The sequence below is a fragment of the Microcaecilia unicolor genome, chromosome 8 (genome assembly GCF_901765095.1).
Source record: "Microcaecilia unicolor chromosome 8, aMicUni1.1, whole genome shotgun sequence".
NCBI lineage: Eukaryota > Metazoa > Chordata > Amphibia > Gymnophiona > Siphonopidae > Microcaecilia > Microcaecilia unicolor.
In genome coordinates this window covers 221,763,210-221,789,948 of record NC_044038.1, presented here as the reverse complement: position 1 = coordinate 221,789,948, position 26,739 = coordinate 221,763,210, and the positions used below count along the sequence as shown (strand labels likewise).

Sequence of the window (26,739 nt, the reverse complement as noted above, 5' to 3'; positions counted from 1 at the left end):
AGGACCAGAGTCCACCACCCTAACCACTAGGCCACTCCTTTTCCTGAGGACTGGGTTAAGAACCAATGAGTTAGACAATATGGCTGCCAGTTCTCACAGGCTTGTTGGTGACCCACAAATTAGGGCTGTATATTGTCAATACAGGATTTTTCTCTCTTTGTTAACGCAGAGTATCCAGCTCATTTTCGAAAGTGATCGCTGGCCGTCTTCTGACATAAATCGGGAGATGGCCTGCCATCTCCTGAGCCCGGCCAAATCGGTATAATCGAAAGCCGATTTTGGCCGGGTTCAACTGCTTTCTGTTGCGGAGCCGGCGAAATATCGAGGGGGCGTGTCGGTAGGGTAGTGAAGGCAGGGCGGGGGCGTGCTCACGAGATGGCCGGCTTCGCCCAATAATGAAAAAAAAAGAAAGCCAGGCTTGTAGAGCATTTCGCCGGCTGTACTTGCACCTTTTTTTTCACGACCAAGCTTCAAAAAGGAGCCCCAACTCACCAAATGACCACCGGAGGGAGTCGGGGATGACTTCCCCTTACTCCCCCAGTGGTCACCAACCCCCTCCCACTCCAAAAAAAAACTTTTTGCCAGACTCTATGCCAGCCTCAAATGTCATACCCAGCTCCCTGATAGCAGTATGCAAGTCCCTGGAGCAGTTTTTAGTGGGTGCAGTGCACTTCAGACAGGTGGACCCAGGCCCATCCCTCCCCCTACCTGTTACACTTGCGGTGGTAAATAGGAGCCCTCCAAAACCCCCCAAAACCCACTGTACCCACATGTAGGTGCCTCCCTTCACCCATAAGGGCTATGGTAATGGTGTAGAGTTGTGGGGAGTGGGTTTTGGGGGGGGGGATTTGGGGGGGCTCTGCACCCAAGGTAAGGGAGCTATGCACCTGGGAGCTATTTTTATTTTTAATTTTTAGAAGTGCCCCCTAGGGTGCCTGGTCAGTGTCCTGGCATGACAGGGGGACCAGTGCACTACAAATGCTGGCTCCTCCCATGACCAAATGCCTTGGATTTGGCCGGGTTTGAGATCACCGGCATTATTTTCCATTATGGCCGAAAACCGATGCCGGCCATCTGAAACCCGGTGAACTCTGACATTTGGCCGGGCCCAACCATATTATCGAAAAAAAAGATGGCCGGCCATCTTTTTTGAAAATACGGTTGGCTCTGCCCACTTACTGCGCCGGCCTCGAAGGTGGCCGGCCAGCTATTTGGCCGGCGCCATTCGATTATGACCCTCCACGTCACCCTCAGATCAGTCAAATCAGTGCAGCATTGTAAAGTCTGTGGTAGATACAAGACAGGCATAGCTATCGGCTAATTTAAGGAAGGACAAATTGATCTTCACTTTAAGTCTTATAGCTGGATGGAAATTTGGGCTTGCTTTCTTCTTGGTTCGGTGCCAGATTACTATGGCAACTGTATCAACAATGACTAAAACAGGGTAAGAAATTTACTTCCAAGTACAAGCAACATTCCTTTCTGACTATTGAAGGGACAGCTTCCTATCCAGCAACATATAGATAGATAGATAGATAGATAAACAGTAGTTCTCGCTTGTGTTGCCTTTTCTTCCATAATTCATTTACAAAGTGGTGGTAAGCCCAACACAGGCTTACCACTTGCTAAAAAGGAATTAACACTGGGCTACCGCAGCAGCCTGGCAGTACTTCCCACTCCCAGAGTGCTATCATATCCAGCCCCGGGATGTACCAGGCGGAAATCGGGCAGTGCCACGTACTGCCCGGTTACCGCCGGATTAGTGCGGGAGCCCTTACCACCACCTCAGTGGTATGGGCTCCCCCCCCCCCAAATGACTGCACAGCAACTGCTTTACTTGCCGCATGGCCATTTCCTGCAGAAAAGAAAGACCTACCTTTTACCAGGCTGCGGTAAAGGGGGGCCTCGGCACATGTCAAAAATGTGCTGATGCCAGCGCAGGCCCCCTTTTGCCGCAGCTTGATAAAAGGGGCCCTCATTGATTTTAATTTTAGCTGACATTGCCATGGAAATGTCCCTTCAACGCCCATAAGCACTTTTCTTTCTATTATGATCACATTTTCGTAGAATGGACATCGTAACATATTGGAAGGACTAATTTTTGAAAGCAAAATAATTATTCAGTTCAGTTTGAAAGAGCAGTGTTTGAAGTAGCATTACTTAATGAAGAAGTGATCCTTTGAGCTGATAGTAGCAGACGAATGGAGCTCATGAACTAGGGGCAGTGGAACACTCTTCTTTTTGGAGAGGCCAAACAAACCAATCTCAGACTTCAACCCCAATCTTTCTAGTTGCTAATGCTACGTTGGGCAAAATATTGGTAGTCCCGTGGCTCCAGTGGCCCACCCTATTCTGTTGCCTCCGTCATGCACTCAAGGTGACACCAAGAATTCCATTCTCCCAGCACTCCCAACACTGTCAAATGTCTCTTAATCAAGATTCAAGGCGAGTTGCATTAATTAAAATAAGAAACTGATACAATCAATCAGAAATTACATTTAAGCTGTAAAAGCATACAGAAAATCACAATCCTCCCAATCTAGAAAAAAGTTGTCTTCGTAGCATTTTGAAAATATAAATAATCATTCATTAATCGCAACTCTGAAGGAAGATTATTCCAGTAACGAACAGCCGAAAAGAAAAAAGAGTGAGAAAACACAGCTTTAAGCCTTATAATTAGTCAAAGAAAATGCCAACATCAAATAGTTATAGCTCCTGGAGCTTGTCCTAAACTTTAACAAACTTATCAATTGAGATCTACCTTCAGGACCTGAACCTTCCAAGAACTTAAATACAAACCAGAGTGTTTTAAAAATAACTCAATGAAATGCTTGAATTCAGGCTAGGCAGATTCAAGATGGCCGCTGCTAGAGTCTGACGTACCTGCCACTTCTCTGAATTTCCTAGTCTCTGGCGATGCCGAAAAGAAGGGGCCGGCCCTCCTCTACCGCTCCTCAGCAGCAAAACCTTTCTCCTAACGCAGCTACAATACAAACTTGTTGGAGGTGTCGGGGAATAGCCCGTTGGTCCGTTCTGGGGTGGATGGAGACCCCGGAGCGTTCCCAGTGCTAGAGCTTTCGCTCAGCCCCAATGTAAGAGTTTCTCCCCCTCAACCCTCTGGCTGCAGTACTCCTCGGTTGGTGTACTCTATCCCGAAGCCCACAAGTGGAACAGGAGAAGAGAGACGGGAGGTGATGCAATCAACCGGAGGAATTCGGACTGAAGGAAACTTAGACAACCAGACCGGAAGAGTAGTATCAGCTACTCCTGGAACAGCAAAGGACACTCCAGCCATGAGTGAGGAACATGGTTCTTCTTCTACTAATATAGAGGTAACAACGACTCTATTTCCTACATCGATGGACAAACCAAATGAAGTTATGCTGGATAGTCTATGGACATTAATAGTAGAGCTGGGAAAAGCAATATGCCCGCAGATAAAAAAATTGACTCAAGATTTATCCATGTTAGAACATAAGACAAAAGATATTGAATCTAGAATGGACACCATAGCGAACAAAAATAAGGAATATGAAAATGAAGTTAAAAAGACACAAGCATATCAAGAATGTATAACTAAAGACCTAATATTCCTTAGAAGAAAAACTGAATCCTTGGAAAATTCGAAAGGAAATAATAATCTTCGTTTTTTTAATTTCCCCAAACAATTTGCGACTTCACCAAGAGATATGTTAAGGAAATACATAAGAGATACATTGGGAGTGGCCGAAGAGGCCATTCCCCCGTTTTCTCAAATATATTATTTGCCAGCAAAAACAAAAGAGAATCAAACCCAAGAACTTGATGTTTCAGAGATTCTGGAAGCTTCTGACAATGAAATGATAACACCGTCGACTTTGATTGCAATTGTGGCATTAACTCCAGATAAAAACTGGTTAATGAGACTATTCTTTCAGAATAGGGAAAAAAGTTTTCTTGGACTGAAAATTCGTGTTTTTCCTGATATTACTAAAGACACTCAGAAGCGTAGACAACAATTTCTTATGATGAAGCCAGGGGTACTTCATTTGGGGGCGACATTTTTTCTAAGATATCCTTGCAAGTGCGTTGTTGAATATCAGATGAATAAGTATGGATTTTTTGATCCCCCTCAACTCACCACATTTCTAACTGCTAAGGGGTCCACTGGGAGGGGTGGAAATAGCTCTGTGTAATAATTTACTGGTACCTTTTGAAAATCAGACTCAGCAAATTCCTGCTTTGTTTTTCTAGATAATTGATTTAAATATCCATATATGTAACATTTTAAATCCTAATTGTGGACTTGAGTATAATCTGGTGAAATAATTTCCTTATATATTGTTTGTTTTTCTTTAATATAAAATTTCAGATTTTATATATTATATAATGGAACCAGGTAACTTTTCTGTACAAGTGTTATGCTTGATTATAATTTAAAATTCTATAAATAAAAGTTAAAAAAAAATAAATAACTCGAGCCTGAACAGGTAATCAATTCAAGATGCTGCTGAATTTTGAATCATTTGAATCTTAGAAGACAGACTCCAACATAATGAATTTACATAATCTAGTAAAGATAGTTAATTACACAATGATTCTGAAGTGATCTTGTGAAAAATAAGATCTTAACAGTCATTTCAGTTTGAAATAAACTTTTCTAATCAAACCACTCATCTGCAAACTGCACTCTATCAAAGACTTTACTGTATTTTTTTTTTTTGTTACATTTGTACCCTGCACTTTCCCACTCATGGCAGGCTCAATACAGCTTGCATATTGTATACAGGTACTTATTTGTACCTGGGGCAATGGAGGGTTAAGTGACTTGCCCAGAGTCACAAGGAGCTGCCTGTGCGTGAAGTGGGAATTGAACTCAGTTCCTCAGGACCAAAGTCCACCACCCTAACCACTAGGCCACTCCTCCTCTACTGTTGCTACTATTTGAGATTCTACATGGAATGTTGCTATTCCACTAGCAACATTCCATGTAGAAGTCGGCCCTTGCAGATCACCAATGTGGCCGCGCAGGCTTCTGCTTCTGTGAGTCTGACGTCCTGCACATACGTGCAGGATGTCAGACTCACAGAAACAAAAGCCTGTGCAGCCTTCTACATGGAATGTTGCTAGTGGAATAGCAACATTCCATGTAGAATCTCAAATAGTAGCAACATTCAATGTAGAATCTCCAATAGTATCTATTTTATTTTTGTTACATTTGTACCCTGCGCTTTCCCACTCATGGCAGGCTCAATGCGGCTTACATGGGGCAATGGAGGGTTAAGTGACTTACCCAGAGTCACAGGGAGCTGCCTGTGCCTGAAGTGGGAATTGAACTCAGTTCCTCAGGACCAAAGTTCACCACTCTAACCACTAGGCTACTCCTCTATTCAGCTTCTACACTCATGTATGCCTGTATTGTAATCATTTATGTGCATCTGAGTATCTCAAGGCTGTTGCAGTGTGACAGGACGGTGGCCATAGGTGGAAGGATGCTAGGCTGCATAGAGAGAGGCAAAACCAACAGAAGAAAAGAGGCGTTGATGCCCCTGTACAAGTCATTGGTGAGGCCCCACTTGGAGTATTGTATTCAGTATCTTGCTAAGGACATGGAAAGACTAGAAGCAGTTCAGAGGAAGGCAATGAAAACAGTATGTTTTGTTTTTTTTTAATTTCAAAAGACACATGAGAAGAGACTGGAAGCTCTGAATATGTATACCCTAGAGGAGATGAGGGAAAGGGGAGATGTGATACAGTTTACAGTTTATTTAGGATTTGATATCCCACAAAGTTTGGCAAGCAGGTTAATACAGTTTACAATAAAATCACAATTTATAAAATTTGAAAGGAAATTTATAGATAGGAAAGGTCTCACAGACATGCCTACAAAGAATAACAAATCAGCTGCGTACAAGTACAGGTAGACAAACTACCCAGTTGGGCACAGTGGCATAACCCCAAATACCTTGTGAAAAAAAGATGTTTTTACAAAATGATAAAGGGGATGGAAGTCCTCTCGTATGAGGAAAGGCTAAAGAGGTTGGGGCTCTTCAGCTTGGAAAAGAGACGGATGAGGGGAGATTTGACTGAGGTCTACAAAATCCTGAGTGGTGTAGAATGAGTAGAAGTAAATCGATTTTTTACTCGTTCCAAAAGTACAAAGACTAGTGGACACTTGAAGTTATATGGAAATACTTTGAAAACAAATAGGAGGAAATATTTTTTCACTCAATTAATAGTTAAGCTCTGGAACTCTTTGCTGGAGGATGTGGTAGCAGCGGTTAGCGTATCTGGGTTTAAAAAAAGGTTTGGACAGATTCCTGGAGGAAAAGCCCATAGTTTGCTATTGAGACAGACATGGGAAGCAACTGCTTACCCTGGGATTTGTAGTATGGAGTGTTGCCACGATTTGGGGTTCTACATGGAATGTTGCTACTTTTTGAGATTCTGAATGGAATGTTGCTGCTCTTTGGGGTTCTACATGGAATGTTGCTACTAACTGGGTTTCTGCCAGGTACTTATGATCTGGATTGGCCACTGTTGGGAGCAGGATACTGGGCTGGTCGGACCATTGGTCTGACCCAGTATGACTATTCTTATTTTCTAATGAACAAGTTTGTGCTTTGTGCTTAGAGTAGATTTTTTAAAATTTGGATTTAGCTGTTTTTGTACATTTGAGAGTTTTGTTCTTTGGGCTCCTGAGTATGATACCTCACTCAAAGGGGTCAATATTCACGTGTTCTTTTTTTTTCCCATATTTTTATTGAAGGTTTTTTCATTACATAACATACAAAAGCAAACATGAAATCAAACAGTATCAACCATTCATGACAGATAAGCATAGAGATCAAAACAACATTATCTGTCCATGACAATAAAAGGGGTCAATATTCAAGTGGGGTTTAACTGAGCAGGGGAGGCTGAGCTGGTTGGCTGCTGATATTCACCAGCACTTAACAGGTAGTGCTACTGAATATCAGTTCAAACCAGCCATGTGCAAACCAGTTAGGTTAGGGATAGTTCAGGGGCATATTTTGGGAGGAGCCACTACTTAACCAGTTTAACTGGCTAAGGGCCTTTTTTTCTAAGCCGTGCTAGGGGCGCGTTACTGCTTTTAGTCCACGCAAACCATTAGTGCGTGCTAACTTTGTAGGCACAATATTCCTATGGGCGCCTACATAGTTAGAGCGCGCTAATTTTGTGCATGCGCTAAAAATGCTAGCTCACCTTAGTAAACAGGGCCCTAAGTAAGCAGATAAAGTTAGACAGCTAAAAGCTGTCCTAAATTTATCCATTGAGTTAACTGGGCACTGACCGGCCTGAACATCGGCCAGTACCCTGTTAACTTCTCGGTGACCGCACATACCCAGAAATTCAATCCCAGACATGGCCTGGAATTATATATCTGGTCTGGCTGTGAGCAGTTTACAAGATATTTACAGCTGTGGGCTGAATATTGGGACCATAACTGTTAAACCCCTAAATTAGGAGGAATTTTCAGCAGAAAACCTCTAAGTTTGTCTGAAAATAGGGCACAATTTCGGTAGCTTTTTTTTTTAATATTGGGCCCTTTATTTTTGTAGAAATGAGTGAGAGATCCAGTGGACTAAATTATGAAGTGGAAGTCCAGAATAAAACAACTGCCTTATTTGCCACTGGAACCCAGAGCAAAGGGACGTACAGTGACTTCAGTTTTCCGAGTGGCACACACAGCTTGAATTCAGGATGCAGCTTTTCTGCAATATAATCTAGTTCTGTAACCACTGGACACTTTTTTCCTTTCATGAAGTCAAATTGCTGACTACAGCTTACATGTAATACTGTACTCACCTTTCACTACATCAGTGACTAAGGAGGCTAGGGCTTTTCAGCTTGGAGAAGAGACGGCTGAGGGGAGACATGATAGAGGTATATAAAATAATGAGTGGAGTGGAACAGGTGGATGTGAAGCGTCTGTTCACGCTTTCCAAAAATACTAGGACTAGGGGGCATGTGATGAAACTACAGTGTAGTAAATTTAAAACAAATCGGAGAAAATATTTCTTCACCCAACGCGTAATTAATCTCTGGAATTCATTGCCGGAGAACGTGGTGAAGGCGGTTAGCTTGGCAGAGTTTAAAAAGGGGTTAGATGGTTTCCTAAAGGACAAGTCCATAAACCGCTACTAAATGGACTTGGGAAAAATCCACCATTCCGGGAATAACATCTATAGGATGTTTGTACGTTTGGGAAGCTCACCAGGTGCCCTTGGCCTGGATTGGCCGCTGTCGTGGACAGGATGCTGGGCTCGATGGACCCTTGGTCTTTTCCCAGTGTGGCATTACTTATGTACTTAGTTTGGAAGGGTAGAGGGCTAGCTGTCATGGGGGCATAGGGGTAACAGTTTTTAACTGCTTGCCCAAAATGTGCTGACACTTGCCCATTTTTTTTTAATCCAGGAGTTGAGCTTCCAGAGTGAGAATGTGTAAGTTCTCGCAAACTGTAAGGTGTTCTGTTTTCTTTTGCAGATCTTGGCATGGTAACAACCTTTCTTCCCTTTGTGCATGATGGATGGGGAGGAACCGAACTGTGGAGGCCAGAGGCTCTATGATGGCATTCAATGTCCTCTCACTCTGAGTTTGAACAGTCCTTGCTTTGTTTCGTGCGACAGCGTTCTCGCCCTGTCTTTTACACGATTTCCTGCTGTGGTTTATTTTGACAGTAGGACTGTGTGGAGGAACTAAATTAGTGGTTTTCAAACTTTTTTCCAGAGGACTCTGTGAAAAGGGAAAATTTCATCTTGAGATCCAGTAGAAGAATAAGAAAAGTATTCTTTCTTCCCATTACCCTTTCTCAGCGCCCTCACCCCCTTCACAGCTTCCGCTGATCACTAATACCACCCCCTACCTGACTGACTCCCACAGACCACAATGCACACTTTCACCACCACCTCTTCACCAGCATCCACTGCTCACTTTCACCAGCCCAGCAGTCAAACTGCTCACTAATTATACCTCCTACCTCCCTGGACCTCACTGTACATTTTCATCATCTCAACAGTCTAACTTTTCACTAATAGCACCCCTTACCTCCCCCAGAGCCCACTGCACATTTTTACCACCCCAATAGTTACTGTTGCAACCCTCTTCCTCCCTAGACCCCACTGCACTCTTTTACCTTCCCAGTATCCCAGCCGTTCACTAATACCATCTCTTACCTCCACCAGAGTCCACTGTACATTTTCACCTTCCCAACAGCCCAACTGTTTACTAATACCACTCCTGTCTTCCCAGACCTCACTACACATTTTCACCATCCCATCAGTCAAACTTCACTAATACTGCCTCCTGCCTCCTAGAGACTCCACTACACACTTTCACCATCACCTGTTCATCAGCACCCAATGCTCACTTTCACCAGCCTAAATGCTCACTTCCTCACTTAGATAGTACTATTCACCCTCACCACACCAATAGCTCACCTGCTCACTAATATCATCTCGTTCCTCCCATAGACTGTACTACACACCTTCACCACCACCTTTCCATCAGCACAACTGCTCACTTTCACCACCTCAACATCCCATCTGCTCACTGATACCACCCTCACCTCCCCCAGAAATCGCTGCACAATTTCATCACCCCAGTAGCCACTAATACCACCCCAACCTCTCCCAGAACCCACTGCTCACTTTCACCATCTCAACAACCCAACTGTTCACTGATACCACCCTCTACTTCTTCCAAACACCACTGTACATTTTCACCAGCCCAACTTCTAATACCATCTCCTCCCTCTCCTAGACCACTTTGCTCACTTTCATCACCCCAGCAGCTAAACTGCTCAATATTTCTACCCCTTTCCTCCCCTAGACCCTACTTCACATTTTCACCACCTACAGGATAAGATATCATCATATGTTTCCACTTAAATGGGTGAATTTCTTCAAAAAGGCAGTAGATAAATCAAAATAAATAAATATCACATATTCCATGAAACCATTTCTTTTATTAATTCATATTAAAAATAAAAAAAGACATTGCTCTGATTTTGTATTCACATGCAGTAGTGTTGAATCTGAATGACTTGCTTTTAAATCTTCATAGTATAGTAGGTATGCCATATAGACTGTATTTCTTATTAGAATTTTTTGGTCAAAGGCAGTGGCGTAGCCACAGGTGGGCCTGGGTGGGCCAGGGCCCACCAACTTAGTGATCAGGCCCACCCAACAGTAGCACACATTTAGCGGTAGCTGGTGGGGATCCAAAGCTCGGTCAGCTGAAATCTTCCGCCTAATGGTAACAAAAATGCTACTCTCAATGATACCGGAACCTGCGAATGCTCAGTTTTCAGTGCATGCCTTCTGCAGACTGCCAAGGTGGAAAGAAGCGTTTTCCTGCCAGCTTAGATATTTTTTTTGGTGGTGGTGGTGGTGTGGAGAACACTTGGTGCCCACCCACTTCTTGCCTAGACCCACCCAAAATCTGTTGTCTGGCTACGCCCCTGGAAGGCAAGAAGTTTGGAAACAGAAAAGCTTGGTTCCTTGGACAAATGCATCCCAATCCTGACTTAGGGACCCCACAGTCAGTTGGGTTTTCAGGATATCCTTAATGACTATGCATGAGATAGATTTGTATATAGTGGATGGTTAATGTCCTCTAATTTAAATCATGCTTATTCATTGTGGATATCTTGAAAACCTGTCTTTAGGAAGCCCTGCCTTACACAAATGTGAAAAATACTACAAAGAAAAAGTTATCCTCAAAGTGGTCCTAATTCAGGGGTGGGGATTCTGATCCACAAGAGCTAGCAACTGGCGAAGCTCTCCTAATAGCCCTAATAAATATGCATGAGGCAGATTTGCCTACACAACCTCTAATGCAGGCAAATCTATGTCATGCATATTCATTGGGGTTATTCAGTAAACCTTGCTGGCCAGTAGTCCTCAAGGACTGGCCTATCCCCCCCTTTCCTAATTCACAGAACAGTCTTTGATGAATTTTGCTAGACCTTACAGCAGTATTGAAACCTATGACCATATTACATTGCAGGTGTTAACATTAGTTATAGAAAAAGAGTGCATTAAAAAACATTTTGAAAGCAAATATTATATCTTGGTTGTGGTTGTTTTGTTATGACTTATCCTAAATCCCAGTGAGAACTAGAAAATGCGTGATGGCATAAGCAGAACATTGATGTTTGTTGAATTTTTTTTATTGAAAATTACACGGAGTCTAACGGTGAAGAAGGGTTTCTATTCAAAAGCAGTGACATAGAGTTTTGTCAGAAAAACTAACTAAAGCGAATTAGGTGCAGCGAAGTGCGACTAAAATGATAGCGGGGATGGGACGACTTCCCTATGAAGAAAGACTAAGGAGGCTAGGGCTATTCAGTTTGGAGAAGAGATGGCTGAGGGGAGACATGATAGAGGTATATAAAATAATGAGTGGAGTGGAACAGGTGGATGTGAAGCGTCTGTTCACACTTTCCAAAAATACTAGGACTAGGGGGCATGCGATGAAACTACAGTGTAGTAAATTTAAAACAAATCGGAGAAAATGTTTCTTCACCCAACGCGTAATTAAACTCTGGAATTCGTTGCCGGAGAACGTTGTGAAGGCGGTTAGCTTGGCAGAGTTTAAAAAGGGGTTGGACGGTTTCCTAAAGAACAAGTCCATAAACCGCTACTAAATGGACTTGGGAAAAACCCACAATTCCGGGAATAACATGTATAGAATGTTTGTACGTTTGGGAAGCTCGCCAGGTGCCCTTGGCCTGGATTGGCTGCTGTCGGGGACAGGATGCTGGGCTCGATGGACCCTTGGGCTTTTCCCAGTGTGGCATTACTTATGTACTTATGACTATTTTTAAGGATGGTGAATTTCTTCTATTCGAATACTGCTTCTCAATCCTTTCCTAGAGGCAAACCTGATCAGTTGGGGTTCTCAGGATTAACGCAATGAATATGCATGAGATAAATTTGCATATCGTGAAAGCATGAAAATCTGTTGCATGCACATTCATTGTGGTAATCTTGAAAACCTGATTGGCAAGGTGTTAGGGATGCAAATAAGTAAAATGTTTTAATTTTATTTTCAGATAATGTGGCTTCCCTCCCCCCCCCTCCCCACACACACATACACACTTCTCATTGATATATTTCAGTTTCATTCACATATTGATTTGAATGCAACATTTTTTAAAACACATTAGAACGTTTTAGCATGAGCAAACTGATTTTATATTCTTAATTCATAGGTTGGTACAGCTAAAACAATTTGGCATACACTAAGGGGCGTAGTTATCAACATGACCTACTGTTAAGATATACTATTTCACCACTAGCTCGTGTTATTTTAGCACAGGTCCCATTTTATGCAATGAGAGTTAGTTACTAATATTAGATTTTAACAATAGCCCACCTTGATAAATTCCCCTCTTAATTAAAGAAAAAAGAAATGTCTCTAGAAATCAAAGTCACTGCTATATGTAATAAAAGTGACCAAGTATAGGGCAATCAAGCCATTGTGACATCACTGATGAGGTCAGCTCTTAGGCGTTGGTGGAATAAGGCATTATGACATCACAATATCAGCTCTGGCTACCAGAGTCTGAAACTCTTCACACTAAGGGAGGAAGTTATCAACATGGGCTACCATTAAGATATGTTATTGTACCACTAACTTGTGCTATTTTAGCACAGATCCTGTAGTGGGATACTGGTGTAAGTGGGCTTTTATGCTCCAACATTCACGTGTAGCTGCTTACACCATGACAGTGACTGGTGTAAGCAGTGTGTTTTTTCTAGCAAAAAAGGTGCCGGTACTCAAATGCTAGGCCACCCTTCAGGAGTGGGGTGACCACTGAGGGACCCACCCCATCATAGCCAGGCCCCCTGCAACCAGTCACAGAATCTATGACAAGATAGAATTGGTGTGTAGGACCTGAGCTCTGTCATTAAAACTTGGGTTCCATGGGTCAATTTTAGCAGACAGTGGAAAAGGTGCCAGTACTCAGTACCCCCAAGTACCCCCTCAAAAAAAGCCCTGGGTGTAAGCGACCACAACTACATGTTGAAGTTGCACATGTAACTAACAGAATTCTAGAATATTAGTGCATAAGTGCTGGGCATACCCCTGATCTGCCCCTGTATCAACTTCATCCACTCGACCTTGCAGTTACACTCTATAAATTTTCCATACTAAATTTCTAGAATAGCAACTAAGTACAGTTACACACGTAATTGCAACTTAGTGCCGATTAGTACCAATTCACTCTAATTCTCATTGATTATTGGTTGTTAATGCCAATTAGTGCCTAATTTACCAATTAGGTTACACGCATAATTCAGTATTCTGTAACCTATGCTGTAATGTCTTCCTGGAATTTGCTCGGCTAGCACTTTTAGACCGGAGCTTTTAGCCATATATTTCTGTATTGACTTAAATATTGCTCTACCATTCCTGATTCACCCTTGACGTGGGCACTTAACAACACATGGCCGCATCAGGTTTGGTTTATGGTGGAATGAATACCTTTGTTGCTATTCTGATGCTTTGTTATCTTCTTGTTGTTTTGTTGTTCTTAACTGGTTTCTCCACACCGGGATTCTGTTTGACCACCATTGATATATCCCTGCATCATTTTGTTGGTGATTATAACCACCAGACTGCATTATTTATTTATTTATTCATGACATTTATACCCCACGTTAGCCCAAAAAGAGACTCGAGTTTAATGTGGCTTACAAACAAACAATAAAGTGAATAAAACATAATAATGTATAGGACATCCATACACCACTACCAAATGGACTTGGGGAAAATCCACAATTCCAGGAATAACATGTGTAGAATGTTTGTACGTTTGGGAAGCTCGCCAGGTGCCCTTGGCCTGGATTGGCCGCTGTCGTGGACAGGATGCTGGGCTCGATGGACCCTTGGTCTTTTCCCAGTGTGGCATTACTTGTGTACTTATGTCCTCTACTTGGCTCACTTTTATTACATAGAGCAGTGATTTAACCTATTGTGATGTCATAGTGGCTCATTCCACCAATAAGAGCCAACCTCATTAGTGATGTCACAATGGCTTGATTGTATAGAATGTACGTTTGGGAAGCTCGCCAGGTGCCCTTGGCCTGGATTGGCCGCTGTCGTGGACAGGATGCTGGGCTCGATGGACCCTTGGTCTTTTCCCAGTGTGGCATTACTTATGTACTTATAAGGATATAACATAAATTACAATAAGTTCAAGAAGCAAATTATATTGTCTCTCTCTGTCATGTATGTATGTCTTTTAAGTTTAACCATTTATGCATAAATTTCAATTTGTAACTAGGATTTCCAATCTTTCTTTTAGGAACATACCAGGGACAGTTCACAAATGGCATGCGTCATGGATATGGGGTGCGCCAGAGCGTCCCATATGGTATGGCCGCTGTGGTTCGCTCTCCTCTGCGCACCTCCCTTACATCCCTTCGGAGTGAACACAGTAATGGCACCTTGCTGCATTCAGATGCGCTACCCGGTAGCCAAGAAAGTATTGTGTCACCTACCATCACACGAGGGGGTTTTGCGCTTTCTCTTTATTCAGACCCTGATTCTGTTAAGCCAAAGAAGAGAGGCTTCTTCAGGAGAAGTTCATTACTGGGCAAGCTATCTAAATCTGAGTCTAAGTCTTCCCTCTCAAGTCAAAAGAGCAAACTCAGCTTCCTGAAGAGTGAAAGTGGATTCAGTTCCGCAGCCAGTGATGGTAACTCCACTATGAGTCTTGGAGAAGGGACAGAAACAGAAGAGTTTCCACCGGTCGAGTCAGATATCGATGCAACAACCACGGAGGTTTACATGGGAGAATGGAAAAACGATAAACGTTCCGGTTTTGGAGTGAGTGAGAGATCCAGTGGACTAAAATATGAAGGGGAATGGTTGGATAACCTTAGGCATGGATATGGATGCACCACATTCCCAGATGGTCCAAAGGAAGAAGGGAAGTACAGGAACAATGTATTCATCAAAGGAATGAAGAAGCGCGTGATACCACTCAAGAGCGCCAAAATTAGACAGAAGGTTGACAGGAGTGTGGAAGGAGCACAGAGAGCAGCAGCTATTGCCAGACAAAAATCCGAGATTGCAGTTTCCAGGTAGGAACTTAAATATCAAACTATTTTCTGCAAAACGCTAGTCATGAGAATCTTTTTAAAGCAACATGATTTTAACTTCTGTGAGACAATTATTAGAATAGATCGTTGGCCTTACTTTGATTAGTTTAAGAGAAATTAGCAAGGTAATTTTGTGAAGGTATCAGGGAAAGTCCTCGATACTCTATTAAAGGCATTAAAAATTTTGTTTTTGTTGTTTTATATGTTTGATATTTTTGTAGCATTGACCATTGTGGGTTTTTTTTTGTTTTTGTTTTTTTTACTGATTGTTTACCTAAACTATCTTCGGGTTTGTATCATCAGATGATGCTTATCCCTTTTTTCAAACCATTAGTTTTCTTAAAGTAGTTGACGCTATCTTTTCAGTGATGGCAATATCTTTTTGGAACGTACTTCCATTAAATGTTAGAACTGAACAAAATTATTTCCTGTTTCAAAGAAATGTTAACATTTTCCTTTTTAGTCATCTATGAATAAATTTACTGCTGTTGCTATTTAATTAAGATGATGTTTAATGTGTATGATCTTTAGCTATACAATGGGAAGCATTGTGGTTAGTATTTAGTGAGGATATTTTTATTGGCTTGTATTATGCTGTAATTTTTTTTAATGATTGTATTATTTCTTTATATAATGGTACATCGCATTAAATCCTATCAGGGAAACTAGCAGTTAATAAGAGTTATATTGACATTGAATCTTCTCTGTGTGGACTTTGTTAGATTTTCAAAGTGAAAGTATGCATGGACTTCTGTTTTGAAAACTATTCCAGGGTGAACAGTTTTTTCTGTGTTAATTTACACATGCTTGGATTTTCAGAGAATGCCCCTGTAAAAGCCCATTGCCGCAGGTAAATGCTGTTTAGCTCTGGAAATCATTTTTAACATTAGCCTCCCCATAATATAGGTGGTTTCAGAGTAGTAGGGTTGAAGGAGTTATACCAAGCGCTGTTACAATATACATCTCTTGTCTTTGGGGTGGGGAATTAAGGAGCACATTAGTTTATGATTTATTAAACATTTTATATACTGCCTAGCTTAGCCAGATCAAGGTGGCTTATAATAAATAAAAATTCATAAATACATAAAGTTAAAAATTCTAAAAGAAACTCCGTATGCCAGATAGAAAAGACCTAACCACCATCAGTCAGAGAACCATTCTCACATTCTAAAATCTGTCGATCTCTTTAATTGCAAAAAAAAAAAAAATCATTTTCAATATTAAAAGCCTGACAAAAGTAAAAACTTCTAAGAAAGGACTTAAATTTCTGTATCATTGTTTCTGCTCTAACATACTTAGGGATAGCATTCCATAAATTAGGCGCCAAGCAGGAAAAATCTCGATCACTAGCCCATTCCCGCTTTATTTTTACCCTAGACAGAACCTCCAAACTCACTTCCTGCTTTCTCCCTACCACTTCAGAGGACCAGGCTTAAGCAGGGGCAACAGGGGTGGCTGCACAGGGCCATGCGTTCCTAGTGGCCCCACATTTAACTGAGTCAACTTGCAACTGGGGGCTGACCAAAAATTAAAGCTTCTTTTCCCTTTCATCTCCATCTTCCTCTCCGTCTCCTTCTCTCTTTATTTCTAATACATATATGTGAGTAACATAGTAGATGACGGCAGAAAAAAGACCTGCACAGTCCATCCAGTCTGCCCAACAAGACAACTCATGTGTGCTACTTTTTGTGTATACCCTACTTTGATTTGTACCTGTCCTCTTCAGGGCACAGACCGTATAAGTCTGCCCAGCACTATCCCCGCCTCCCAACCACCAGCCCCGCCTCCCAACCACCGGCTCTGGCACAGACCGTATAAGTCTGCCCAGCACTATCCCCGCCTCCCAACCACCAGCCCCGCCTCCCAACCACCGGCTCTGGCACAGACCGTATAAGTCTGCCCAGCACTATCCCCGCCTCCCAACCACCGGCTCTGGCACAGACCGTATAAGTCTGCCCAGCACTATCCCCGCCTCCCAACCACCAGCCCCGCCTCCCACCACCAGCTCTGGCACAGACCGTATAAGTCTGCCCAGCACTATCCCCGCCTCCCAACCACCAGCCCCGCCTCCCCACCACCGGTAATACATGGTAATAAGTAGGTGATTCAGGGACCCTATTACAAAGGCATGTAAGGGCTTATGTGTGGAGCAGAAAAAGGAGTGGGAACAGAACCAGGCTCTTCAGTGAACAAACTGGAGATGTTCAAAGTTGTAAGTATATTTTAATGAATAGAAACTCTACAAGGTACCCTGTTTCGGATAAGAGAAGTATAAAATACGTGTAAAAACATATGCAGTACACATACAAGTATTTTTGATAGCAAATCGATAAACTGGTCAATTAATTATAAAATGAACTATAAAAATATACATTATTAAATAATTGGATAATGCAGGTTGGCGAAGGATAATCATAAATATGTTGGCATATAAAACATTTTTTGATAAGAAATCGATATGCTGGTCAATAAATTATAAAACAAACTATAAATGTATATTTAATAATATACATTATTAAACAATTGGATAATGCAGGTTGGGGAAGGACAAATGTGGGCTTATGTGTGTCTAGCATGTGCCAAATCAGCATTACCGCCCAGCTACCGCGTGCCCCAGGCAGTAATTCTGAATTTGGTGGTAATTCTGCGTGGTGCTTACCCAGCGGTAAATGGCAGTAGATGCACGCTGCATGCCTACTGCCCGGGTAGCACATGAGACCTTACCGCTAAGCCAGTAGGTGGCGGTAAGGTCTCAGGCCGGAAATGGACGCACGCTGTTTTTTTTTTAATGCATGTCCATTACCCGTCCCCTTAAAAAAAGGCCTTTTTCCAGGATGCGGCAAAAACTGGCCCAACATGCACCCAAAAGATGCGCTCACATTGCCACAGGCCACTTTTTGCCATGGCTTAGTAAAAGGGCCCCTCAGTGTAAACTAGACGACAAATGTCAGTCGGGTACCTTGGGGGACCAGGGTACCTGAAGCTTGTAAACCATTATAGAATAGGTTCATAGTAGAGAGTTGCACAGGGACAGACCTTTCACCCATCCCTGCTCATCCCCAATGGAATCTAACCCATACCCACCCATACCCATTAAGATCCATTCTATCCCCACCCATCCCCACAATCAGTCTCCTCCATTCATACCCATACCTGCAGGATTCAAAGCTACTATTTACTTGCTTGCAGTCCTCTGTTTCCTCCCAACCCCAACAGCCTCCCATGGGTTTTTGGATGGTATTCACTATTCAACTAATGAATGTTCCAAGCCTTAGTCTGATGGGCATTCCAAGCCTCATTCTGATGCTCCAATGGTCTCTTTCAGAGCATTCCAAGCCTCATTCTGGAGTCACCATAGATTTTGAATGCATTCCTGTGGGAATCCCAATGCAACTTCTTCCATTCCTGTGGGAATCCCATGGAACTTCCTCCAAACCTGCGGGAATCCTGTGGGTTCCATGGGATTCCTGCAATCCCCATTCCCGTGCAGCTCTCTAGTTTGTAGCCTGCTTAATTAGCTTAAGTTGTATCACCCAGCCTCTAATGTATTCAAGTTTATCTCACGCATATTAATTGTGGATATTCTGAAAACACATCTGGCTGTAGAGTCATGAGGTTAGGTTTGGGAAATCCTGTCCTAGGATATGATGTTAGGTCATTATACAGCCTTGGGTCACTGTTTAAAACAGTGGTTAATAGTAATTTTCCCACTGCACACAGTAGCTGAAAAAGTTCATTTCTGAAGCAGTTTAATACAGATGATAAAAGGAGTTAAGCTCATTTGCCAGTTTTTTGCTTGCTTTGTAAGCAATCCCTTTGGTTTTTGCAAGCCCTTGGAAAATGGTTGTTATAAATGTAACGAGAGCATCGCTGCCTGACGTCCCGAGCGATGGAATACAATGTTCAGCTTGGCAGATCTCACCCAGTGACTTCACTGAACTGGCACACTGCCCTCCTGCCTGTGTTTATGGACGGCCTAAAAAGTCATATTCAAAGGTTATGCAAGTCCCTATTATTTGTCTATACACTGCTCAACTCGGGCAACTGGGTTTAAATGAAGTTGTATTTATTATACATTATGTGTACTTCGGATGAAATGGGACCGTGTCCTGTTTCTCATCAGGAACTTGGAATGCAGAACGCTATAGTGCTCAGAAGTGACTGCAACACTTGTCACCATAACTTAGCAACAGTTTCCAACTATGGAAGCTCTGGAGTCAGAGGCATCACTGAACAGTGTCGTACCAATTCTCCCCACAAGATTCACCGGACAGTATCTTCATTTTCCTAGCACCTTATCATACACTGTTAGGCAATAATGCTTGCTGGTCTGTATTTTTTTTACAACAATGCAGTTTTTTTTATATGTTGGGTGTTTCTACTAGTGTAAGTGTGTTTCACTTAAACAATAGCACCTGTTAGGGAGGCCTGTCCATCCATATGCACATGTACACCACCTATCTTCTCCCCTCTTCCTTCCAGCGTCCTCCACCTCTCTCCACACTTTCTTCTAACACCTGCCCTCTTTCGGCCTTCTTCCCATCCAGCACTTGCCCTTTCTGTCCTCCACAATGGAATCTAACCCATTCCCGCCCATCCCTACTGGAATCTCCTCTATCCCTGCCCATCCCCGCAAGTAATCTCTTCCATCTCCACCCATCCCCAACTTGTGGTAAAACAACTCAACTTAACAGTAGCCCATGATGATACCTTCCCGTCTCAGTCCTTATGGGTATTTCAATGCTATCAACCATATCCATTAAAATTTTTTAGTGCTATTATAATTGCCATGGCTCAAGGAAAGGAGAGGTAGGCTGGCCTGGCACTACATTTCCGCGGGAACGCTGCAAGACCTACATTCATCCTCATGGGATCCTTGCAGGACCTGCATCTATCTCTGTGGGAGTCCTGTGGACCTAGAGGGGATCCCTGCAGGAACAGCAGGATTCCCGCTAACCCCGTTCCCGTGCAGCTCTCTAGTCTAAATGAGTATGTCAAACGTAGAACGTAGTAAATGATGGCAGATAAAAACCACCATGGCTCCCACGGAGTCTGCCCAAAACTGTGGCTAAGATTGTACCTGTGATTCCATGTAAGTTACCCTCTAATGCCTGGTAATAGGATATACATATATGCAACAATCATTGCTCTTATGCAACAATCATTGCGTCCTGTACAGGGTTTGCACCAGGGTATGTTAGAAAACTGATCCTCCCACACTGAAAGCATAGATAAATGTTGTACTGCCAGACGCAATGGGTGACCAGGTTTATAGGGCTCCAGCACCTCCATAAGATAGCCCAGGGATCCCTCATTAACGGCTCTAAACACCAGACAACAAACCTTGAACTGGATGATTTGAAATTTAATAGACAACTAGTGGAAGGGACACAGCACTGGCATCATCCAGGCTCGTGATCTCGTCTCCCACCCTGCTAGTAAGCGGGTGGCTGAATTTTGAATCGACCAATGAGTGTGCAACAAATACGCTGGTAACCCCAAACAGAGTGCTGCAGCCATCCAGCAGGTCTAACACCAGCCACTGCAACACAAACCGAAAATCGGCAGCAGGGAACACTTCACCCAGTGGAGCAATGCAGAAGCTGTAGAAAGCATTAATCATCTAAGAAAGCAGAAGTACTGGAGGGAAAGTGACTTTCACGAAGGTCTCGAGGAGTTTCAGTGGCAGAACTAAAGCTAAAACCTCTTCCCACCCCATCCCCAGGAATCTTCCAGACTCCCAACACTGCACTTTAGCTATCAAATCTACTATTATAGACAGCAAAGTCAACATTCAGTTTTGCTGTCTGTGCAGTCTGTATAAGCACCAAATAATACTCATTTGGGAGTATAATCATATGTGGTAAAATGTAACGTTAGAAAACATTGGTATTTAGTTCATAGTTATCTTGTCAAGGTAGAAAAATAGTTTGGGTAGGTCGAGCATTCTTTGCGGTGCATTTCTCCATCTAAGAGACAGTGGCAAGCAGTGTAAATTGAGAAGGTAATTTTCAGAAGCATTTACTTGGGTAAATACTAATTTACCTGGCTAAACTGGCCATTTAAAAACGGCTCTGGCTTACCAGGCTGAAAGTATATGCAGGGATCAAGAATGCATTTGTATCTTCAAATCCTTGCTCAAAGCCCACCTCTTCAATGTTGCTTTCGGCACCTAACCTTAGCCTTTCAGGAAATCTAGACTGCCCCTACTTGACTGACTGTACATTTGTCCTTTAGATTGTAAGCTCTTTGAGCAGGGACTGTCCTTCTATGTTAATTGTACAGCGCTGCGTAACCCTAGTAGTGCTTTAGAAATGTTAAGTAGTAGTAGTAGTAGTACCCAGATAAAATGTAACCTCAGAGGTGTGTTTAGCCAATGGGGAGGGAAATAATGTGTAGATTACATTTAAAAAATATTTGTGCATTGTTTTGTTTTATAGAAAAAAAGAATGAACAGAAACAGCAGGTACAATTTTCAGTGGTTACTTTTTTGCAAGGCGGTTTTTAAAGGGAAAATCTGCTCCTTCATGTTTTCCGTTTGAAAATTGATGCAAAGTACCAGTGGAATTCACATCTACAAGGGCAAATTTTGAATAATGCGTTCTAAATCGTGGATGCACAACACTACCTAGCTAGCGATATAGGGGCAGGGCAAGATCTAGGGACTGTGAGGCCCTGAGCCATCTTTTGCATTGGCACTACCCCACCCCCGCAATCTGGTATCTCTCCCTGTCCCTCCAGTCTCACCCTCCTGCTGGACTAGGTGAGGCACTGGCTCAGGGCACTGATGATAAAGGGTGCCAAAATCCCAGTCCGGCATCTATTCCTCTAGAAGTTTGAAGGTAGACTGTACTGGGATTTTGGCACCCACATCACCAGCGCCCTGGGCCAGGGCATCACCCGGTCCATAGGTTGAGCCAGCCCCGTTCAGGGGGTACTTCTATAAAGGAGCTTCTAGAATTAGGTGCCTAGAGGCGGGGCCAGCCCAAGGCAAGGTGCTGCCTGAGGCGGAGTTAGGATGCCCCCCCCCCCGGGCTGAGATGCTGCCCTCTTCTTACCTGCCACTGGCACCCAGCATCTCCCCTTTATGGCACTACCCGGCAGCTGCCCTTCCACTGGCACCCGCCTCTTCCCTTTACTGTGGCTGCCTGAGCCTCTGATGAAACAGGAAGTCACATCAGAGAGGCGGCCGCAGTATTTATTTATTTATTTATTTTAGTTACATTTGTACCCCGCGCTTTCCCACTCATGGCAGGCTCAATGCGGCAGGCAATGGAGGGTTAAGTGACTTGCCCAGAGTCACAAGGAGCTGCCTGTGCCGGGAATCAAACTCAGTTCCTCAGTTCCCCAGGACCAAAGTCCACCACCCTAACCACTAGGCCACTCCTCCACTAAAGTAAAGGAAAGAGGCGGGTGCTAGCGGCAGGGATGTGTATGGGAATTGCTGCAGCTACCAGGCAATACCGGGGAGATGCCGCCACTGCTGGGTAACGCTGGGGAGGTGCTGCTCCTGAAGAGTGCCACCTGAGGCCCCTGCCTCAGGTGGCCTAATGGTCAGGCCGCCTCTGCCTAGAGGGTACCTTTGAGGCACCTGTTCTCTAAAGGACTTATGTCAGCCATAGGGATGGAGTAAATGCTCACACTTAGATTCCAGAGATATATGTGTAACTTGTAATAGTTTATAAGCTGCACACATGTGAATGCCCAACTGCAAACTATGCGCTATCAAATATATGCACAAATAGCACAGAACTGGGTGATTGCAATTTACACATGGATGTGCACCTATATTCCAGTATTCTGCCTAATCTCTCCCCCCCCCCCCCCCTTCCATTCACCCCATTATGCTTTATTATTAAATTCTTTATATATTTATGATTCTTCCCTTATTGGTAAGTGTGGATTTATTTTGTTTCATATTTTGTAATGATTATTTTTTAGCTTGTTTGCCACATTGAATTCGAAATTGTGTGGGGAAAATGTGGAGTAACATGGAGGGGCATAATCGAACAGAAACGCCTATCTCCATGGGCGTTTATCTCCGAGAACGGGTCCGTGAAGGGGCGGACCGAACCGTATTTTCCAAAAAAAAAAATAGACGCCCATGTTTTATTCGCCAAGGTGTGAGCTGGGCGTTTTTGCTTTTCAGCGATAATGGAAAATGAAATCGCCCAGCTCAAAAACGAATAAATCCAAGGCATTTGTTCGTGGGAGGGGCCAGGATTCATAGTGCACTGGTCCCCCTCACATGCCAGGACACCAACCGGGCACCCTAGGGGGCACTTTTACAAAAACAAAAAAAAAGGTCAAAGAGCTCCCAGGTGCATAGCACCCTTCCCTTGGGTGTTGAGCCCCCCAAATCCCCCTCAAAACCCACTGCCCACAAGTCTACACCATTACTATAGCCCTAAGAGGTGAAGGGGGGCACCTACATGTGGGTACAGTGGGTTTGGGGGCTTGGACGACTAATAAGATTAAGCAGCACAATTGTAACAGGTAGGGGGGGGATGGGCCTGGGTCCACCTGCCTGACGTCCACTGCACCCCCTAACAACTGCTCCAGGGACCTGCATACTGCTGCTTGGGAGGAGGGTATGACATTTGAGGGTGAAAATAAAAAGTTGTGAAACATCATTTTGTTGTGGTGGGAGGGGGTTAGTGACCACTGGGGGAGTCAGGGGAGGTCATCCCCGACTCCCTCTGGGGGTCATCTGGTCATTTAGGGCACTTTTTGGGGCCTTATTCGTAAAAAAACAGGGTCCAGGAAAAGTGCCCTAAATTCTAGCTACAAACGCATCCATTATCGGCGAAAGGCGCCCATCTCTGTTCGGGTGATAACCACGCCCCAGTTCCGCCTTCACCACGCCTCCGACACGCCCCCGTCAACTTTGTCCGCATCCGCGACAGAGTGCAGTTGAAAGCGTCCAAAGTTCGGCTTTCGATTATACCGCTTTATTTGTTTTTGTGAGAAAAACGCCCATCTCCCGATTTAGGTCGGAACTTGGGCGTTTTTCTCGTTCGATTATAAGCTGGATAGTAACATAGTAAATGACGGCAGAAAAAGACCTGCATGGTCCATCCAGTCTGCCCTACAAGATAAACTCATATGTGCTACTTTTTGTGTATACTTTACCTTGATTTGTACCTGTCCTTTTCAGGGCACAGACCGTGTAAGTCTGCCCAGCACTATCCCCGCCTCCCAACCACCAGCCACGCCTCCCACCACCGGCTCTGGCACAGACCGTATAAGTCTGCCCAGCACTATCCCTGCCTCCCGCCACCGGCTCTGCCACCTAATCTCGGCTAAATGTATAAATGTAATAAATAAATATATTTGTGTATTTGGGGCTGAAGTTTTGGCGCCCTCTCTGTAGAGCAGGGGTTCTCAACCCAGTCCTCGGGACACACTTGGCCAGTCAGATTTTCAAGAAACCCACAATGAATAGGCAGGAAATAAATTTGCATGCACTGCCTTCATTGCATGCAAATCTATCTCATGCATATTTATTATGGATAAGTATGTCCCAAGGACTGGGTTGAAAACCCCTAGTATAGAATTAACCCTCAGGGGCCCATGTGGAAAAACCTGAACTGGGCACCATGCACTAGTGCATTTCTAAACCATGTAAAATGTAGCCACGTTCAACGGGACACCATACAAATTCTTTTCCTTTGAAAATGATCTGCAAAGGATGTATGCTGAAAATGGTCTCATACTACACACTGCTATTTCTGCAGTGGCAGAGGTGTGGGACTGTTCTGGTGAGGGTGGGGCAGAGAATAACAAGCATAGAGGCCCTTTAATTAAAGTGCGGCAAAGTTTTGCCCTTACCTTGTGTTAGCTGTACGAATTAATGCACAGCAAGTGCAAAGTCTATATGATAACTGTTGTGGGTACTCCAGCATCTTCTTATTCAGTTATCACATAGAAGAATGTCACCATATGGTAACTGCACTACATCCCCGCTGTCTGCAACAGTGACAGCACATCACGGCCACCGAGAGGCAGAGCCAAGCCTGTGGCAGGGCCGCTGTAACTGTCGCGCCCCCTGCCCCACTCAGGCCATCCCCCCACTCAGTCTGCCGCGCCCCCTTAACTTCCTGCGTCTGCTTCTCCCTCAGTCTGTCACTCTCCTGCTTCTGTGTGCTGGGACCCAGGCTATCACGTTAACACAATCACCCAGGTCCTACCTTGGAGGCCAGGCTCAGGGAATCCTGCCACCCCCCCCTCCCCCGGCAGCTCTGCAGCACACAGTAAGTAACCGAGCATTAACTGCAATGCGCAGTCTACATGAATTCCCACCTATAACTTGCTCATTTCCTGCGTCATAACAGATCGTGAACTATCATAGTAACATAGTAGGTGAGGGCAGAAAAAGACCTGTATGGTCCAGCCAGGCTGTCCAACAAGATAAACTCATATGTGCTACTTTATGTGTATCCCTGACCTTGATTTGTATCTGCCATTTTCAGGGCACAGAGCGTAGAAGTCTGCCCAGCACTAGCCCCGCCTTTCAACCACTAGCCCCACCTCCCAAATACCGGCGCTGCCACCCAATCTCCACTAAGCTTCTGAGGATCCATTTCTTCTGAACAGGATTCCTTGATATTTATCCCATGCATTTTTGAATTCCGTTACCGTTTTCATCTCCACCACCTCCCTTGGGAGGGCATTCCAAGTATCCACCACTCTCTCCGTGAAAAAATCAAGTGCTGTCATACCAACACATTAACGTATGGCTGTGCGCCAACAGTTGCAGGGCCCTTTTTACAAAGGCTCATAAGAGCCTACGTGTGAACAGCATGCGTCAAATCAGCATTACTGCCCAGCTAGCGCATGCACCTGGTGGTAATTATGAGTTTGGTGCATGCCAAAAACTCACAGTAGAAAATAACTTTCTACCGCAGGGGCGTTCCCGGCAGTAATCGGAAGCTGGCGCGTGCTGGATGGTTACTGCGTGGGTAACAAGTGAGCCCTTACCGCTAAGTCAATGGGTTGCGTTAAGGGCCCAGGTTGCAAATAGATATGCACTGGTTTTAATTTTGCCACAGGTCCATTTCCAGCCACCCCCCCCCCCAAAAAAAAAACAACAAATGCCCCTTTTTTTCCAGACGTGGTGGAGAAATGGTCCAGTGCATGTCCAATACATGCGCCCACACTACTGCAGGCCATTTTTTTTATGTGCCTTTGTAAAGGGGCCCCCCATTTAGCACCTGGGGAGCCCCATTTTACAGAGATCAAAACTGAGACTGCCAGGTCCAGGACGTGCTTAGTTCTGATGGATCTATCTACCAGTATAGAGCCTTTTCTACAATATTTGCAGGATGTGTTGACTATGTGCAGATGGGGGGGGGGGGGGGGGGAGTGGAAGGGGGAGCATCTATTGTTCAAGAATAAACAGGAAAAATATTACTGGTGGAAACTTGGCAACTTACACTTGTATGTTGTGAAATATCGACTTACACTGCGAATGACAACACTTACACACATGTGGCTGCTGCTAAGTAGACATAGAGGACGCAATTGTAATTTATTTTCAAGTTGGAGGGGGAAATTAACAGTGGGAAATTAAGAAGGATACCTCCCTTAAATCCCTCCCGTAAGGGGCTGGCTGAAACAAGCA

General features: G+C 43.9%; 1 protein-coding gene across 4 annotated transcripts in view; it reads left to right on the top strand.

Annotated features, from left to right (window-relative positions):
- The window catches only part of JPH2 (junctophilin 2), a 103,752-nt gene that overhangs the window by 13,505 nt on the left and 63,508 nt on the right, over positions 1–26,739 (top strand). For all 4 annotated transcript variants that reach the window (XR_003943073.1, XR_003943074.1, XM_030211501.1 and 1 more), the window contains exon 2: positions 14,318–15,098. Coding sequence is in view for 2 of the 4 variants with exons in the window: in XM_030211501.1 (XP_030067361.1) it covers positions 14,318–15,098 (781 nt within the window). In the remaining 2 variants the exon portion in view is untranslated. The remainder of the gene's footprint in view (positions 1–14,317; positions 15,099–26,739) is intronic.